This window comes from Chiloscyllium plagiosum, unplaced genomic scaffold (genome assembly GCF_037043375.1).
Source record: "Chiloscyllium plagiosum isolate Xiang-an unplaced genomic scaffold, Cpla_swu_hap1 HiC_scaffold_6, whole genome shotgun sequence".
Lineage (NCBI taxonomy): Eukaryota > Metazoa > Chordata > Chondrichthyes > Orectolobiformes > Hemiscylliidae > Chiloscyllium > Chiloscyllium plagiosum.
Window position 1 is genome coordinate 88,623,216 of NW_028270144.1, and position 19,656 is coordinate 88,642,871.

General features: G+C 42.6%; 2 protein-coding genes across 4 annotated transcripts in view; one reads left to right on the forward strand and one right to left on the reverse strand.

Moving 5' to 3' along the window:
- LOC122550755 (spermatogenesis-associated protein 13-like) overlaps positions 1-19,656 on the reverse strand; it is a 243,508-nt gene that overhangs the window by 216,768 nt on the left and 7,084 nt on the right. The window lies entirely within an intron of this gene.
- LOC148149806 (uncharacterized) lies at positions 7,125-11,855 on the forward strand. The gene is made up of 2 exons (XM_087987820.1): positions 7,125-8,505; positions 10,096-11,855. The coding sequence occupies exons 1-2, from the start codon at positions 7,140-7,142 to the stop codon at positions 11,802-11,804; spliced, it is 3,075 nt and encodes a 1,024-aa protein (XP_087843946.1). The 5' UTR covers positions 7,125-7,139; the 3' UTR covers positions 11,805-11,855.

The window sequence follows — 19,656 nt, forward strand, 5'->3', positions numbered from 1 at the left end:
ATGTTAGTGTTAATGTCATAATGTCACTCAGAAGGAACATGATGCTTCACTGGAAGGCAAGATACAGTCCTGAGGAAGAAGAACAGAGTACATCTCTGATGCCGATTGAACGCAGCAGGCCAAGCGTTACAACTGCTTGCCTTTGAAGGTAGGTTGCATCGGCTCTCTGCCTCTCCTTCTCTTCGTACACCGTTGGATAAGTACTTGTAAAAGAAAAGTTTAATAAGGCAACTGCCACGAGTATAGATGTGGTGCTAAGCGTACAACTCATTGAAAAGGAGTTGGAACCAAGCATAATGTGAGGAATTGCCTTCTTCTCATATCTTATGAATGTCCATTTTCCCTTCTCTCTTTACACTTTCATGGGACATAATTCAAGCACAATTAGGGATGAATAAAGTGGCTTGTTTGGCCATTTCAACAGACAGTTAAGAGTCAACTTCATTGCTACGGGTCTGTCAACTCACATTGACCTGTCCAAGCAAGGATGACAGATGCCCTTAAAGGACAAGAGAACCAGACACTATTTTGACAATTTCATGGTCTCCATTGATACGTTTTCATTTCCAAACTTCTTCTCAAAATTTGGAACTTCACTAGATGTTGTGGAGGAATTTGAATTAGTGCCCCAGGGCATATGCCCGAGTCTCTATATTGCTAGTCCAATGCCAGACACCATCTGCTTCCCACCTGGGAAGAAATGCTGAATGGTTAAATTCTAGTAAAATACAAAAGGGCCCTTCGGAGGCAGAAAAGTGTGGCCATCCTCCAATTTTCTTTCATTGCAATTAGATTCTATTAAATTCTGGAGTCCTTACCAAACAAGGGACCTTGGGGTGCAGGTTCATAGGCCCTTGAAAGTGGAGTCGCAGGCAGACCTCCAAGCGGGAGGTTTGCTAGTGCTCTTGGAGGGGGAGGGGTTTAAACTAACTCTGCAGGGGCATGGGAACCTAGACTGTAGCTTTAGGGTGCAGGACCTGGAGTGTAGGGAGGTTAGGAACATGGCATCAATCTCAAAGGAAGGTGCCTGAAAACAGGAAAGTGGCTTGAAGTGTGTATACTTCAATGCAAGAAGTATACGAAATAAGGTAGGTGAACTTGCAGCGTGGGTTGGTACTGGGACTTCGATGTTGTGGCTATTACGGAGACATGGGTAGAACAGGGACAGGATTGGCTGTTACAGGTTCCAGGGTTTAAATGTTTTAGTAGGGTCAGAGGTGGGGGTAAGAGAGGGGGAGGTGTGGCATTGCTTGTCAAAGATCGTATTACAGCGGTGGAAAGGACGATGGATGAAGACTCGCCATCTGAGGTAGTTTGGGCTGAGGTTAGGAATAGGAAAGGTGAGCTCACCTTGTTAGGAGTTTTTTTTTTTAAAACAGGCCTCCCAATAGTCCTAGAAACGTAGAAGAAAGGATTGCGAGGATGATTCAGGAGAAGAGTGAAAGTAATAGGGTGGTTGTTATGGGGGATTTTAACTTTCCTGATATTGACTGGGAAAGCTATAGCTCTAGTTCGTTAGATGGGTCGGTGTTTGTCCAATGTGTGCAGGAGGGTTTCCTGACACAATATGTAGATAGGCCAACAAGAGGTGAGGCCATACTGGATTTGGTTCTGGGTAACGAACCAGGCCAGGTGTTAGAATTAGAGGTAGGTGAGCACTTTGGGGACAGTGACCACAATTCGATAACTTTTACTCTAGTGATGGAGAAGGATAAGTGTGCACTGCAGGGCAAGAGTTAAAGCTGGGGGCAGGGAAATTATGATGTGGTGAGGCATGACTTAGGATGCGTGGCTTGGAAAAGTAGGCTTCAAGGCAAGGGCGTAATTGATATGTGGAGCTTGTTCAAGGAGCAACTATTGAGTGTCCTTGATAAGTATGTACCTGTCAGGCAGGGAGGAAAAGGTCGTGTGAGGGAGCCATGGTTTAATAAGGAATTGGAATCCCTTGTTAAATGGAAGAGGACGGCCTATGTAAAGATGAGGCGTGAAGGTTCAATTGGGCGATTGAGAGTTATAAGGTAGCCAGGAAGGACCTGAATAGAGAGCTAAGAGCAGCAAGGAGGGGACATGAAAGGTCCTTAGTTGGTAGGATTAGGAAAAACCCGAAGGCTTTCTATAGGTATGTCAGGAATAAAAGAATGACTAGGGTAGGAATAGGTCCAGTCAATGATAGTAGTGGGAAGTTGCGTGTGGAGGCTGAAGAGTTTGGGGAGACACGGAAGGAATACTTTGTCAGTATTCACTCAGGAACAGGACATTGTTGTCAATGTGAATACTGAGTCACAATTAAGTAGAATGAATGGCTTTGAGGTATGTAGGGAAGAGGTGTTGGAAATTCTGGAAAGGGTGAAAATAGATAGGTCCCCTGGGCCTGATGGCATTTATCCTAGGATTCTCTGGGAAGCAAGGGAGGAGATTGCAGAGCCATTAGCCTTGATTTTTATGTCCTCATTGTCTACAGGAGTAGTGCCAGAAGACTGGAGGCTAGCAAATGTGGTTCCCTTGTTCAAGAAGGGGAGTAGGGATAACCCTAGTAACTATAGGCCGGTGAGTCGCACTTCTGTTGTGGGAAAAGTCTTAGAGAGAATTGTAAGGGATATGATTTATGAACATCTGGATAGGAATAATGTGATCAAGGATAGTCAGCATGGTTTTGTGAAGGGCAGGTCGTGCCTCATAAACCTTACTGAATTCTTTGAGAAGGTGACTAAGGAGGTGGACGAGGGGAAAGCGGTAGATGTGGTGTAATTGGATTTTAGTAAGGCGTTTGATAAGGTTCCCCATGGTAGGCTACTTCAAAAAATATGGAGGTATGGCATTGAGGGCAAGTTGGAGGTTTGGATTAGGAATTGGCTGGCTGGAAGAAGACAGAGGGTAGTAGTTGATGGTAAAGGTTCATCTTGGAGTGCCGTCACTAGCGGTGTTCCGCAAGGATCTGTTTTGGGACCATTGCTGTTTGTCATTTTTATAAATGACCTGTAGGAGGGGTTAGAAGGTTGGGTGAGCAAGTTTGCGGATGATACGAAAGTCGGAGGAGTTGTTGACAGTGAGGAAGGATGTGGCAGGTTACAGCAGGATATAGATAAGCTGCAGAACTGGGCAGAAAGGTGGCAAATGGAGTTCAATGTAGCTAAGTGTGAGGTGATTCACTTTGGTAAGAGTAACAAAAAGATGGGGTACTGGGCTAATGGTCGGATACTTGGTAGTCTGGATGAGCAGAGGGATCTTGGTGTCCATGTACATAGATCTTTGAAAGTTGCCACCCAGGTAAATAGTGCGGTGAAGAAGGCATATGGCGTACTAGCTTTTATTGGTGGAGGAATTGAGTTCCGGAGTCCTGAGATCATGTTGCAGTTGTATAAGACTCTGGTGCGGCCGCACCTGGAGTATTGTGTGCAGTTTTGTTCGCCATACTATAGGAAGGATGTGGAGGCACTGGAACGGGTGCAGAGGAGGTTTACCAGGATGTTGCCTGGTATGGTAGGAAGATCGTATGAGGAAAGGCTGAGGCACTTGGGGTTGTTTTCATTGGAGAAAAGAAGGTTTAGGGGTGACTTGATAGAGGTGTACAAGATGATTAGGGGTTTAGATAGGGTTGACCGTGAGAACCTTTTTCCACGTATGGAGTCAGCTATTACGAGGGGGCATAGCTTTAAATTAAGGGGTGGTAGGTATAGGACAGATGTTAGGGGTAGGTTCTTTACTCAGCGAGTCGTGAGTTCATGGAATGCACTGCCAGTAGCAGTGGTGGACTCTCCCTCTTTATGGGCATTTAAGCAGGCATTGGATAGGCATATGGAGGATAGTGGGCTAGTGTAGGTTAGGTGGGCTTGGATCGGCGCAACATCGAGGGCCAAAGGGCCTGTACTGCGCTGTATTCTTCTATGTTCTATGTTCTAAAAGCAGCTTTTAAGGTTGGGAGGTCATGTTGGATATAGACACTGATTAGGCCACTTTTGGAATATTATGTGCAATCCCAGTCTCCCTGCTATAGGAAGGTTGTTATGAAACTAGAAAAGGTTCAGAAAAGATTTACAAGGATGTTGTCAGAGTTGGAGGGTTTGAGCTATTGGGAGAGGTTGAATCAGGAGAGGGGCTATTTTCCCTGGAGCATCGAAGGCTGAGAAGTGACCTTGGAGGTTTATAAAACCATGAGGGGCATGGATAGGGTGGATAGACAAGATCTAGTCCCAAGGAGAGGAGAGTCCAAAACTAGGCAACATCGGTTTAAAGATGGGAAAGATTTAAAAAAGGATGCAAGGGGCAACTTTTTCATGGAGTGTACAGAATGAACTGCTCAAGGTGGCAGTGGAGACAGGTACAATTACATCATTTAAAAGGTATCTGCTGGTGTCTAACAAAAGGGAGGGTTTAGAGGGATATGGGGCATATGCGACTAGATTAGGTTAGGATAGCTGATCAAGATAGACAAGACGGACCAAAGGATTAGATTCTGTGCTGTGTAGCTCTATGACTATGTACAACAGTGCCCTCAACAATATTTTGGGAACAACGCAGGCACAGCTGGCACTATTTATTACACACCTGCTATTTAAGCTAAATGATATTGCAATGACTATGAGTTTGCAGAAATTGCATCCAAATTATATAGTAAGAAAATAGTCAGCTTTTACCTAATTCAAGGATTTATCATAGAAACAGACTAGGTGTATTAACAAATGCATTTTTAGCTTGCCAATACATTCACAGTTTGTAATACAAAAATAATTAACACTATTCATTTAGGTCAGAGTCATTCGCATGTAATTGAAGTGCATTTGCAAAACATTAGTGTTTTTGATTGTAAGCATAATTGAAAGTTGGCATCCAATCAATTAGGAAACAAAAAGGAGCACCTATTACTGACAAAATCTCAGTATTCTTTAAAGTTACCAGCTGACAAAATTTGTCAACACCAATCTAAGATATTTTTCCTGCACCCCAAAAGTTACAAGAAATGAAATTCAATTTGGACAGGAGCAAGCACTATATTCACACTCAAAAAAACTAAGCTGCTTTCACATTTAATGATCAGTTCTATTTTGGTTCAGATTTCTATTATACAGTTAAAAATGCATAGTGCAGAAAACAATAAGTCTTTCTGAAAGTAACGCTATCATTGTGGGTGCTAGTTATTCAAACATTTAACTGGGACACAAGGCTCCTTTTTTGTTAGGCAGACTAACTGAAGCTTGCAAATCCAACTCTTTCAGAAATCAACACAAAATCATTACTCTTATTCCCATTAGAATTTTTTTATGACAGCAGTTACTGGTGTAGCTGGTTGCCTAGAAATGACAAAACAGATTCGAATTAGGCTAATCAGTTTAAATTATACCCTGGAAAATACCAAACTCCAATTCAATTTGAATTTAGTATATTGACAATCTTAAAATTTAAAAAGAATGACACAGAGGCTTTAGAGGATAAGACCAGGGAAAATTGAACAGCTGAGAGGAGAACTGCCAAGCTGCCAGCGTGTAAAGATTGCCTGAAAAATAGCTCTCTTAAAAAGTTTCCTTTATCAATCAGTAACCTGTGAAGCAGAATCCCTAAGAAGAAAAGGCGACAGGCATACAGAGAAAACTGAAAGCTGCCTGGTTGGGGTAAGTAGTGTTGTTTTGTAAACCTTAATTGGAAGTTTTATCAGACTAGTATTATAGAAGGGAAAGTAAAAGATAGGTTAGATGAAGTAGTTGTAAATAGTTGTTAGTTAATTATTCTCTGCTATACTTTAAGAAATAAACTCATTCATTTTTACTTTAAATGGTTCTTCGCCCCTCGAATTTTCATAGATTACTGCAAGGGATAAGTCTTTTTTGTGTTGCTGCTTTAAATTGAGCAGGAGTATTTACCCCATGTCATAATAAAAGCATTTACAAACATTAAGGTTAGTACAAAATATCTTACTATGTGATCTTGTGTGTTTTCATACAGGTTAATAATCTATCTTAGCTACCTGCATCTCAGAGGACCTTGTCCAGAATCTTGTGTGTCATCACTCACTTCACAACCCTTCAGAGAACATTGGATTTTCTGGTGTGTTAACTGTAATTATTTTATACAATTGCATAACAGCTGGGCTAATGCAGCAGTTGACTTGTTTACCTTGACAGTTCTTCTCAATAAGGCTCTTAATTCCAAATTCCATTATTGAACCTTTCCAAAAGCATTACCATATCCACCCACTTGTGCTGTACCTGCTTAACTGGACAGCCTAATGCATTGGACAAATGGTTCAGGACAATCCACCACTGAAGTAGGTGTTGATTACAAGCGAAGTAGATTAAAACAATTTATGTATTAAGCATGCAGACTATCTTGGTTTTTAATAGAAGGCTTAACCTCTTGCAGCATCCTACATTTTTGAACATCATTTTGCCTTAAAATTACCTTGACCAGATAGCAAACTTAGCAGGACAATTTCCCTTCACAATCTGGCTACTTAAGCTCTTAGGAAGGGTTTAAGTCAAGGAAGACTAGATATATTTTTTTTAAAAAAAGAGATCCAAAGAAATCGGGAACTCTTCTACCATTCATCCAGAGATAACTTGTTATGAAAGCTGCTGACTCCTCAGTCCTTTGTTTAGTCCCAAATTGCATCCTCCCTGGTCCAAGCTGTGGTGAAAGGGTTAAAATTATGTCCCAATACATGTGTGAATCTTATTATGAATATGTTACCGGAATGGAAGGTGTTGCTTAGTCTTGCCCTGTTGTTCGCATGAATATGTTACCGGAATGGAAAGTGTTGCTTAGTCTTGCCCTGTTGTTCGCATGAATGTTTAGATCTCGAAAGAGTATATAAGCTGGGAAAGTCCCCAGTTCGGTAGAGTCTGCTCCGGGTTACGTTTAACCGCCGAGCGTGGGTTGTTGGCAACCGCTCTACGAGAACTGACGGCTCCCAGTTCCGGTAACATGTAGAGTGAGTATAAACCAGACCCGTTGTAAGTACGAGACCTGGTTGAGGCGACACTGCGGGGAATAAAATACTCATATTCTAGCAAACTCGTCTCTCAGTTCTTTTCTCCTGGTCTGTGTCAGACTACTCTCCTGCGAACCCGATCCTTGAGAATTTATAAAACATTTTGGTGTAGTCGGCAGGATCAATCGCAATTGGGGAGAGATTTTGATACAGAACAATGTTTGGGAAAAGGACTAAGAAACCAGAAGAACAAACTGTGGAGGTCCCAACCGTCCCGGGATGGCAGGGACCGTGGCATGACGTGGCAGTTTGTTTGAGGAATGGTGGGGGGCGACCGGAAAACTGGGAAGCCGAGGGCGTAGGAACCCCAGTGTCGCTGCTGTCTACCCTTGAGAGGATCCCAGTCCTGCCGAAGAACCCCTTGCCTGGGGTACAGCGGAGGATGTGGGCAAATGGTGGGGGGCGACCGGAAAACTGGGAAGCCGAGGGCGTAGGAACCCCAGTGTCGCTGCTGTCCACCCTTGAGAAGATCTCAGTCCTGCCGAAGAACCCCTTGCCTGGGGTACAGCGGAGGATGTGGGCATGTGCGGCGGCTTGTAGACAACAGTCAGATAAGCGCCAAAAAGCTGAAGCAGAATTAGCCCTCCTGAAACATGAGCAGGGACTCAGTTCGGGAGATGCCTCTATGTTGAGGCAGGAAATTATGAAGTTAAAGGTTGAATTGACAGCATTAACTGAACTAGCAGGACGAACTATTATGTATCTGTCTGCTAAGAAACGGAAAGAGAAAAGGAAGGTCCCTCGAACCCCGGACCCAGTACAAGTACGGGCGTTTGTAGCCCAGTTAAATAACGGGGATCGGTGGGATATCGATCATTGGGATGGAAACATTTGGGGAGATTCAGATGATCAGTATGAAGATGACCCACCCGTACTCCAGGCTAAACCAGTAGTTAGGAGAAAACAAGTCCAGAGACGCCTCCCAGTGCAGCGGGAAGTAATGTTAGATGGGGAAGGTAATCCCATACGGAATGAACAGGGGGAGGCAATTATGCATGAATTACCGCGGGCTCAGCCTCCTGCGGAATTGGAATTTTGGTCCCGGAAATTGCCCCCGGCAGGGGAACGATACACCCCCTTTGAGAAACAATTGTTATCATGTTACTGGAGCTTGGTGGAAACTGAAGCTTTAACTATTGGACATGAAGTGATCATGAGAACAGCTATTCCTATCCTCCCGTGGGTACTCAGTGACCCCACTACCCACAGGATAGGAACCGCCCAAGAGAGCAGCATTATCAAATGGAAATGGTACGTGTCAGAAAGAGTGCGGACTGGACAAAAGGGAGTGTCAGTCCTGCATGAGCAAGTGGCAGAGGCCCCTGAGGAAGGGGAAAAGCGGTTTGAGGTGATTGAGTATAAAGAATCACCCGTCAAGATGGGCAAACGGTATGATGAACTGACCCTGGATGAACAAACCACGGCTTGGTTTGTAGATGGGTCAGCCCAATGGAAGGCAGGACAACGTAGATGGAAAGCTGCCGCTTTTAATCCGAAACAAGGTATAACCCTAGAAGAACAAGGTGAGGGGAAAAGTAGTCAGTGGGCAGAATTAAAAGCAGTACATATGGTGGTCATGCAAGAGGGGGTCATGGGAGTTTATTTGTTTTCTGACTCCTGGTCAGTGGTTCATGGCATGACCCAATGGATGCCAACTTGGCAGGCCAATCAGTGGATGATTCAGAATAGGGAGGTATGGGGTAAACAATTATGGGAAGATATATGGGAGAAGGCTCGACATCTAGATATATATATTACCCATGTAGACGCTCATACATCCCGAAATGATGCGGAAGCTTTACATAACCGATATGTAGACGGCATTGTCCGAGCCATGAGTGTACAAAGGGGCACCTCAGTGGACTTGGCTAGATGGGCACACCTTAAGGCCGGACACTGGGGAGTGCAAGGAACCTTGCAGTGGGCTCGAGATCGGGGAATAGATCTTATGGTAGATGATGTCGAGACTGCAGTAAATCAATGCGAGCAGTGTCAGCATCAACGGCAGGGAGTGCCCCAACATATGATGGGACATATACACCGAGGAGAGGGACCGGGACAGAGCTGGCAAATGGACTTTGTGGGTCCATTACCTTCCTCACAAGGATGTAACCATATATGTACAGCTGTGGACACTATGTCTGGGGTTTTGGTAGCCCATCCCTGTCGACATAACAACCAACAGGCTACCTTACGGTGTTTAGATTTGATCGAACAATTTTATGGATTGCCCATACAGGTCCAGAGTGACAATGGCTCCCATTTCACAGGAGGGATGGTGAAGCAGTGGTGTCATGATAACCATGTGGAGTGGATTTATCACGTGCCCTACCATCCGCAAGCTGCGGGACTTATTGAACGAATGAACGGGCTTCTAAAATCCTCCCTGCGAAAGGCAGGAGGATGTAATAATTTAACAGGTTGGAAGAAACAATTGATTCGGGTAGTAAAGCAAATTAATAACCGCCCATTGGGAAACGGGGTGACGCCCTTGAATCGGATGATACGGGTGTGTGATACCCCAAAGGCACAGCCTATTAAAATGTGGAAATTTGCTAAGGAAGCTCATATTCCCGTAAGGGCCACACCGGCTTCGGCTGGACTGGACTTACGAGCGTTAACTACACAGACTTTGGTCCAACAAAAACCTACGGTAATTAAGACCGGATTAGGATTGATTTGTCCCCCTGGAACCTATGGGCATATCCTCCCGCGATCGGGATTGTCACTAAAGGGGATTGATGTAATGGCAGGAGTAATTGACGCGGACTACCAAGGAGAATTGGGAGTAGTCCTGGTCAACATCACATCTGAACCTTATGTGATACAGAAGGGAGACAGAATAGCACAATTAGTTATTAAACCATGTAACCTTACAACGGTGGAAGAGACGGGAGCTCCCGTTAAGGTTACTGAGCGTGGGACAGGGGGATTTGGGTCTACTGACACTAAGGGTGCCAAGGTATGGGTACGCCAGACAACTGGTCCCCCCAAACCGGCAGAGATCATAGCCCAGGGAAAAGGCAGTCTGGTCACCATTATGTATCCTGGGGAATCAGTCTGGAGGAGTGTGCCAGCTCAGTCGTTGGTACCCTTATCGAAACAAAATGTAGGTTGGAAAATTAGTAGTGAGGAACGACAGCAAGATGATTTTAAGTGCGCGGCAAATCAATGGTGTACAATTTTAGATCTCACGAGTGATTGTCAAATGTATACTTGTGTACGATGTTATAAGGGGAGAAATGTAACTTTGATAACCCCTAACTGTACATTGATGTTGAATGCAACGGTGAATATGTGTCATTGGAATATAACCGCTCGTGAATGTGAAAGCTCAAACGGGACACGATGGAACATCACGACTGGAGATGAGGACATCTGGATCAGCAATGGAACAGTTATTCAAAACCGGACTCGAATGTTATGGCTGATCTTGGTGCGCCCTAATGTCTCTGACGCGCACCGCACACAGTTGGCTCCCATTATGTCAACTTGTCAGCAGATGGCCCAGGCAGTACTGCACACTGATGTTCACTGGCAGGTGCGGCTGCCGGCTATCCCAGAATGCCAACATAAGAGGAGGCGGCGTGCATGGTATGACACTCTACTGGGAGGTGCAGGAACTGTCATGGGTATCTCAAATGCTATTGACTCTGAGGTAACCCGTACTAAATTATCTAACACGGGACAAGCCACCTCACAAGGACTACACACTATTGGAAGATGGATGTCATCCGTAATGATGACTCAAGGAGAAACAGCTAAAATATTGATACAATCCCTGCAATGGGAACTAGATGTCTGGGGTGCCACCCAGGAACTGTTTGAGAACATTACAGCTCAGTTAAATTGGACTGCCTGTCATATTCAAATGTTGCACGCACAAATACAGAAAGAACGATTTTTGCGTGTGGTAACATCCCCCAATGTACAAGCGTGGAGGGGAATATGGAATGTATCTGAGAAATTGTGGATGATAACCCATCCAGAAAGAACATGGTGTAACGCAACTATGTGTAAAGGGCATTTTGTTACCATGAATGTAACTCAAACTGTTACGGTCTGTCAATATTATGTATTACCAGTGATTACATCTTCTGGATATTATTTTCTGAAGACAAGGGGGCAGTGGTTTAGCCCAGATACCAATATTACCTATGATCTGTCCGCTTGTGAACAGACTGATCAGGGAAAAACTTGCCTACTGATGGACAGATATCGGGACCCTTGCTTGACTAAGGGAACGGCCCTGTGCGAATGGACTGTTGAAACTCCAAGGGACATGATGTGGCAGATTGGGCCACACACGCTCTGTGTGGCTACCAATAACCCACATCCTACGCTTCCCACAGTACCGTTCTCGGGATGCCTCTCAAATGTCTATCAGTGGCAATGGCAGAATCAGACCTATCTGTTAACCAATTATAGCAGTGCTCACCACTTTACCAAGGTGCAGTGGAAAGTGCTGATGAATCCTTGGAACATTTCCCTGGATCGGTTTAAGCAAGCATTGGACCGATCCGAGGAGCTTAAGCAGATATTACGAAAGCATCAAACCAATGTCACCAAGGTTACAGTGTCTACCTTTATACATGGACAGGAGGTAGTACACGCTGCCCATGTAGTGGAAGTAGAGTCAGCTCATCATTGGTGGGATATGTTGAGTGGTATGTCCTCCACTGCGGGGAAGTTCCTATTCCCACCCTTATCGATCCTGGTAGGAGTCCTGGTGATCTTAACATGCTGTAATATCCTGACTTGCTTGTATATTTGGCGTGTACGTAGACGCTTGTTGGAAAAAATATATATGGGCATGATGTAACACATGTATTGGGCCAATCAGTGGAATGTGGTGAAAGGGTTAAAATTATGTCCCAATACAGGTGTGAATCTTATTATGAATATGTTACCGGAATGGAAGGTGTTGCTTAGTCTTGCCCTGTTGTTCGCATGAATATGTTACCGGAATGGAAAGTGTTGCTTAGTCTTGCCCTGTTGTTCGCATGAATGTTTGGATCTCGAAAGAGTATATAAGCTGGGAAAGTCCCCAGTTCGGTAGAGTCTGCTCCGGGTTACGTTTAACCGCCGAGCGTGGGTTGTTGGCAACCGCTCTACGAGAACTGACGGCTCCCAGTTCCGGTAACATGTAGAGTGAGTATAAACCAGACCCGTTGTAAGTACGAGACCTGGTTGAGGCGACACTGCGGGGAATAAAATACTCATATTCTAGCAAACTCGTCTCTCAGTTCTTTTCTCCTGGTCTGTGTCAGACTACTCTCCTGCGAACCCGATCCTTGAGAATTTATAAAACACAAGCTAGGCTGAGTATTAAAATTCCAGCCTGTGAAGAGATTCATTCATGGTCAACCAGTTTCAGCATCCTGTTGGAACGCAAACTCCACCTTAATACTCAATTCTCTGGGGGCAGGTTCAGTTAGGTGTCCGATACAAGTGATTAAATTCATGTCTGTGTTCTAATTTTCATAAAGCAGGCACCATGTAATAGACAAAGCATTGGACTTAAGGTTGAATGTTTTAGAGGTTTTAACCAAATCTGTGGTTCACATGACAAGATATTCAAATATACCTGCAACTGTCCATGCCAGACAGACCAATTCGGCTCTTCAACACTGAAATTTGCTAATGAGTAAGTTTTTCCATGGCCAAGCTGCCAAACATAACTGTATCTTTAGGACAATGCAGGGGTGAAACTTAAGAGTATTCAAGAAATGGCACGTGATGACTTAGTTTTTTTTGTGAGGACATCCATGGAATCAATAAATCAAAAGCTCCCATCCCAGAGGTCTTGGGTTTTTGGACAATACAGGCAAAAATGAGAATAAAATGACTGTTTTATGGACAAATCCTGAAAGAAAGAATCAAAAAAAGGTGTTGATATTATACCAGAGATGAACACAACATTTGTAAGGCTCAAGAAAGATTTTTTGCTGCTGAATTCACCATATGGATAATAATGATTGAAACAGACCAAGAGAAACAGGTGTCTTTTGACATATTTAGAAAAAGAGTACATGCTCAGGATAGAAAATCTAGCTTTGACAAAAACCAAACGCCTTCTGTGGCACAACTACAAGTGCAAGCATTTAAAGACAATATTTTTTCCTGAAAGTAATTTCTGTTCCATGTGATTAAACCATTTAAAAAAGTAACAAAAGAAATCAATTTTATTAACTCAATTCATTACGGGATCCAGTCAATCATGCCTACTCCCATCACTCAAGTTTGCCAAAATCTTTTCCTAAGATTCCCTTCAAATTAAATTAGCAACAATTGGTCAGTGATAGATATAAGGATGGGCAGTAAACACTATTCAATAGCCCACATCTTTAAAGTTTTTTTTTTAAATGAGGGAGTAGAGGGAGCTAGAATTTATTGCACTGCTGTTGTTATTCATTTTAATTAAAATTTTATTCTCACTGCTTTGAAATTTGACACATCTTCAAATTCATAAATGCCATCCAGGAATGGAAGGACAGCAAGAAGAATCAGACAATCATGGTCCCAAATAAATAGTAAAATAATGTTGGAAAAACTTTAGTAGCAGGTGTTGAGAAAAAGAGGTAACTTCTAATTGTTGTTGTGAAAGGTCATGTTATGCAAGGGGTTCAGGACATTCAAGCAATTTTGCAATGATGGTCAGAGCTGCACGTTATGAAAAATGTCAATACTAGGAGGGTCAACCAAGTTGGAATGGATTTGATTTAGTATTGTTACATGTACTGAGGTACAGTGGGGAAAAAAAAGCGTTATGGGCCCTACAGGCAGATCGAACCATACAAATGCAGATGGAAATGTGTTGCTGGAAAAGCGCAGCAGGTCAGGCAGCATCTAGGGAACAGGAGAATTGACGTTTCGGGCATTAGCCCTTCTTCAGGAATGCCCGAAACGTCAATTCTCCTGTTCCCTAGATGCTGCCTGACCTGCTGCGCTTTCCCAGCAACACATTTCCATCTCTGATCTCCAGCATCTGCAGACCTCACTTTCTCCCCATACAAATGCAGCAAGGTAACAACACAATGCAGGATAAGATGTTACAGCTGCTGAGGAGGGGCAGAGACATGGATCAACATTAACATTTGAGAGGTCCATTCAAAAATCTGATAACACCAGATGTCTTGAATCTATTTGTAAGTGTACACAAACTTTTACAATCTCCTGCCCAACAGGAAAGGGAGGAATAGAGTATAATCAGGCTGGAGAACCTTGATGTTGGTTGCTTTCGAGATAACAGGAAGCATAGTTGAAGTCAATGGATGAGAGGTTGGTTTGCGTGATGGAGTAGACTGTGTTTATGACTAATTCCTTGCAGGCTTGGGAAAAGCAGTTGCCATACCACACAGAATCCAGATATAAAAATTGGTAAGAGACTGTGTGGTCATGCCGAATTTCCTTAGCCTATGGAGAGGCATTGTTGTGCTTCCTTGACTTATTGTCAACGAGTGTGGATCAACACAGATTGTTGGTGACCATCACTCCAAAGAACTTGACCCTTTCAAACATCTCTAGCTCAGCACTGGTCCATGCAAACCAAGGTGTCTGTCCATGCTAACCCCTTTTCCCTGCACTTGGCACATTTCCTTCTAATTCTTTCCTATCCACGTATTTTTGAATCACTAAACTATTGTTCATGCAAACTGATCATAATCTGCTCTGGACTCAAAGTGATGGCTCCTGGCAAGTTATAGCAGAAACCTAATAGAATATATTTAATCCAAAAAGGTAAATCCAACATTCTATGCCCTATGTATTGATAAGCATGAGAGCAATCCTCAAGATTTTTGGCAGATATTCTCTGCACACAAATTTATTTTCATCTCCACCATGTATTTCTGACCCCTCCAAAATCCTAAGTCTAAAATTAGAGGATTTACATCTAAAGGGGAGGGGGAAAAAAAATTTAAAAAGGCACCCAAGGGGTAATTTCTTTCACACAGAGGGTGCTGCATGTGGAATGAGTTGTTACTGGAGATGGTGGAGGCTGGTACAAGTACAAATAAAAGGTATCTCGATGGGTATATGAATAGTTAGGGTTTAGAGGAATATGGGCTAAATGGGACCAGATTTATTCAGGATATCTGGTCAACATGGACGTGTTGGACCAAAAAGGTCTGTTTTCACACTGTACAGCTCTATGACTATGTGCAGGTGTGATTGGTATACAGGACTTGGATAGGACCTGAGCACCTGAGACTTTGATGACTTCAGATTTATTGTGAGGGGCCAGCTCAGAGTATATTGAAAATTAGAACGTCAAGACGTAACAAAAGGGACAGATGGAGGGTTTCAGGGCAACAGAGAAGCTGAGGTAGGTGATGTCAGGTGTTATGAGAAGTGGAAACATTAGGTCTAAATGGATGTTATGGTCACATATGGTGCCATGGCTTTGAAAAGTCTGGTCAGGTACAAGCATTCATGAGGAAGGTGGATAAGTGTATGGTCCCTACCAAAAACATCCTCTCAATATTTAGCTGAACAAATTTTCTACCGATCCAGTATTGTGCATTGGGACAAAAAAAAAGTCTGACAAAGTCAGAGATAAATGAGGACGTCCTGAAAAAGGGGTGGAGGGATAAAATTAGAGGTTGCAAGTGTACATACCAAAATTGTGAAATTTTCAGTGAATGAATAACTTGAGAACAAAACATTAACTTCTAGACATTAATTATAGGATGAATAGGCCAGACCTTTCAGACAGGTAACAAATTATAACAAACTTAGTTGCATTTCAAATTTTTTGCTTGCAGAACTATCAGACAGGATCAAACTGCCCTTCATCCTTACTAACAATTATGGCAGCACAACAACCATTCAGCTTCTTTCCAAAGCACTGATTTTAAAAGATTTTTTTAAAAACTCATTTACTTAAAATTGTAAAATAATATTTATTTACTGCAGCATTAGCCAAGGTCAATCTGGGATATGGTAAATTTGACTGCATTTCCAAATGAAAGTTATGCAACTGACATACTGCAAAAAAATTGTGCAAAATAGGTTTGAAGAAAGAAGGCCATTAATCACATTTAAACTGCTCTTTCCTGAGCAATCCGCCAATCCTGCTTTGTACCTCTAAATGAGTCCAGTACCATGCACTCTGTCATTTTTCCTAACAACACATTCCAGCTGACTTTCTGTAAATAAATAATTACTCCCATTTATATTAACTTGACTTTCATAGCCTTGACCCTACACTACAGCATTTGGACCGCAGATATGTTTTTAAATTCAGTTACGGGCTTTGAAACTTAAAACATTCAAAATCAGAGCCTGAGATTATCAAGACAGTCTGCATAGTTTATTCTTATCTTATTTCGCACACCTGACCTGAAGCTACTAAACAGAACTACTTATGAGTCAAACAGAATAAGCAGCAAGTGACAGAAAGTTCAGATCTCAGCTCTAGAACCCTGCTACATCCAGTCATAAATGGTCGACAATTAATTCACTGGAGGAGGAAGCTCCACAAATATCCCCCCCATCCTCAAAATGATCAGAAAGACCACACAGTGTAAAAAAAAGCAATTGCAGCAATCTTTAGCCGTAAGTATCTAGTTAAGGACCTATCCTTGCTTCCTCCAGTGGTCCCAGCAGACTTTTCAGTCAATTCAATACATACTATGTGATAAAGAAATTAGCAAATTTTGAGAAGTTTTGTAGCTCAGGTTGAGGTTTTGGATATAGGTTTGCTCACTGAGCTGAAAGGTTCATTTTTGGATGTTTCACCACCATACTAGGTAACATCTTCAGTGAGCCTCTGGAGAAGCAGTGCTAGTATTTCCTGCTTTCTATTTATATGTTTGGGTTTCCTTAGGTTGGTGATGTCATTTCCTGTGGTGATGACATTTCCTATGAAAAGACATCATTGTAGGAAATGATATCGTCATGGTGACATCACCAACCCAAGGAAACTCAAACATATAAATAGAAAGCAGGATACACCAGCAGTGCTTCTCCAGAGGCTCACTGAAGATGTTACCTAGTATGGGGACGAAACATCTGAAAATGAAACTTCCAGCTCAGCGAGGAAACCTACATCCATATCAAGAAATGCTTAGAGATACCAGCTATTGTAAAGGCTATGGGCCCTGACAACATCCTGACTTGGAAATATGCTTCCTTCAGTGTCACTGGTTCAAAATCCTGGAATTCCCTTCCTTGGCATTGTGGGTCTACCTATACAGCACATTAACTGCAGCGGTTTTAAGGCAGCAGCTCAGTATCACCTTCTCATGGTCAATTAGGGATGGGCAATTTGTATTCCCCAAGGAACGATTCAGAATTGCTTAGTGACTAATTACTGCATTCAGCTACAAGAAAATACAGCATTGCTACTTCTGGTTTTGCATAGAGGATCTTAATGTCACATGGTTGGAAAACATTGCCACAAAACAGGACCAGCAAGACCTCTGGTTTGAGCAGTTAGGTCACCCAAGTAGGGATTGTGTGCAGAACTGCTTGTAGGCATCATCTGGGGTGTTAAAAGGTAGGAACCTCAAAAGGTGCATTGCATCATTGGAGGAAGAACCAAAAGAGAAGGCCAAGAGAAACAAAACATCACCTATGACAAGGCAGCTTTTCCAGTATTACCCATCAAGTATTTTCGATCAGTAATTTCATTAAAATTTGTTAACTCACTGCATAAAAATCCTTACCGGTTATCTTTCTGGCTTGTTCAGAAACTCTGAAGCCAGTTTTGTGATCAACAACTGACATTACATTTAAGCAAAAATTTTAACATAACTTTACATAGGAAAATCAGCACACTCCCTTGTGTAATTTGTATCCAGTAGACGAATGGCTTTTTATGATTGGATCTTTTTCCAGCTAAAAATTATAATGTAACTAAACGGCTGAAATATAAACAAATTAATTTGTTTGAAATTACACCTAATTATATATAGGTTCAATCACCTTGTTTATCTGGTTACATCCTCTGACTAGCCTTTGAAAATGACGACACAAAAGGCACGTAAATCTAAATGGTTACAGTTGTATCAAATGTTGCAAACAATCTAACTTAGCCTAAGAACGATGGGGTGGGGGTGGGAGGGTGCCACGGCAGGGTGAAAGAGAGATGGAGCTTTTGGCAAGACTAATGAAACATTCTCTACTTCCCAATGTTAAACTCAAGGAAATAATGGTCAATCCATATCTGAAATATTGGATAAGCAGTTTGACAAGGCAAAGACAAATGGAGAGATAGTACACACCACAGAAAATGGCTCTGCAATTCAAGGCTAGACAAAAAAAAAATCACCCAACTATCGTAAACCCATTATCAAACACGTGACCCATAGCCTTGTATGCCTTGCATTACAGGTGTATATCTAAAAACTTCCAAAGTATGTTTTTACCTCTCCCACCCATACAGGCAGTGAGTTCCAGATTCCCACCACCCTCTAGCTGAAAGAAATTTTCCTCATATTGCCTCCTGACCCTTACCTTAAATCTATGCCTTGATCACTGCATCAAGAAAAACATTTCTTCCTGTCTATGCCCATCAATTTTAGTGATATCAATCCGGCCTCAATCTCTCCAATCATACGTGCTCCAAAGAAAACAAACCTAGTCTATCCAATCTCTTAACTAGAATTGGCCAATCCAGGCTACATTCTTGTAAATTTCCTCTGCATCCTCTCCAAAGCAATCACATCCTTCCTATAAATGTGGATACCAGAATGCATGTAATAGTCAGTGCAAGGGCTAACCATTTTAATCCAGTTCCAACAAACTTCTGGTTTTAAACTCTATGCCTCAGTTAATAAAGGTAAGCACCCCATATGCTTTCTTAACCACTTCTGGTTCCACTATCTTAAGGGATCAGTGAACATGCACACCAAAGTCCTTCAGATCCTCAGTGCTTCCAGGGTCCTAGCATTCATGTATTCCCATTCCTTGTTTGTCCTGCCCAAGTGCATCACCACTCATTTATCCAGATTGAATTCCATTTACCACTGATCAGCCCACCTACATCCTTCTGTAATCTATTCTCTAAAGCTATCCTCACTATTTACCTGCCCAATATTCATATCAGCAAGTGGATGATCAACCCTCAACAAAACCATGCTGACTTTCCTTGATTAATTCCTGCCTATCCAACAGATTAATTCTGCCCAAGAACTTTTCTTCTCAGTAGTTTCCCCATCACAGAGGTTAGATTGACAGGCCTGTAGTTTCAGTTTCTCTCTTGCTCCCTTCTTGAATAACTGTGCCACACAGGCTGTCCTCCAATATCCCTCCTGTGGCCAGGGAGGAATTGGAAATATAGTTGCCATCACTCCAGTTATTTCCTCCCTTGACTTATTTCAACAACCTGGGATACATTTCACCCTGCCCTGGTGATTTATCTACTTTTAAGCCTGCCAGACCACTCAGAACATCCTCTATACTAACTACTTCAAGTATACCACAGTCCTCCCCCCACCCTCCCCCACCGATTTCTATAATCACATCATCCCTCTCAATACTGAATACTGACCAAGTATTCACTTAGAACATGACCTACATCCTCAGGCTGCACACACAAAGTTACCAGGAGTCCTCAATGGGCCCTCCTCATCTTTTAATCTTTCGTGTACTTATGAAATAACTTAAAAGGCAAGTAAATCAAGAAAATCCTTTCACTGACTTTAAAAATGTTGTTTCCCTTGCTCATC

Excerpts from the sequence above, each read along its gene's own strand:
- LOC148149806 (XM_087987820.1), top strand. The coding sequence starts at position 7,140 with ATGTTTGGGAAAAGGACTAAGAAACCAGAAGAACAAACTGTGGAGGTC. Across the intron at positions 8,506-10,095 it reads TATAACCCTAGAAGAACAAG|GTTGGAAAATTAGTAGTGAG; the intron begins GTGAGGGGAAAA and ends AACAAAATGTAG.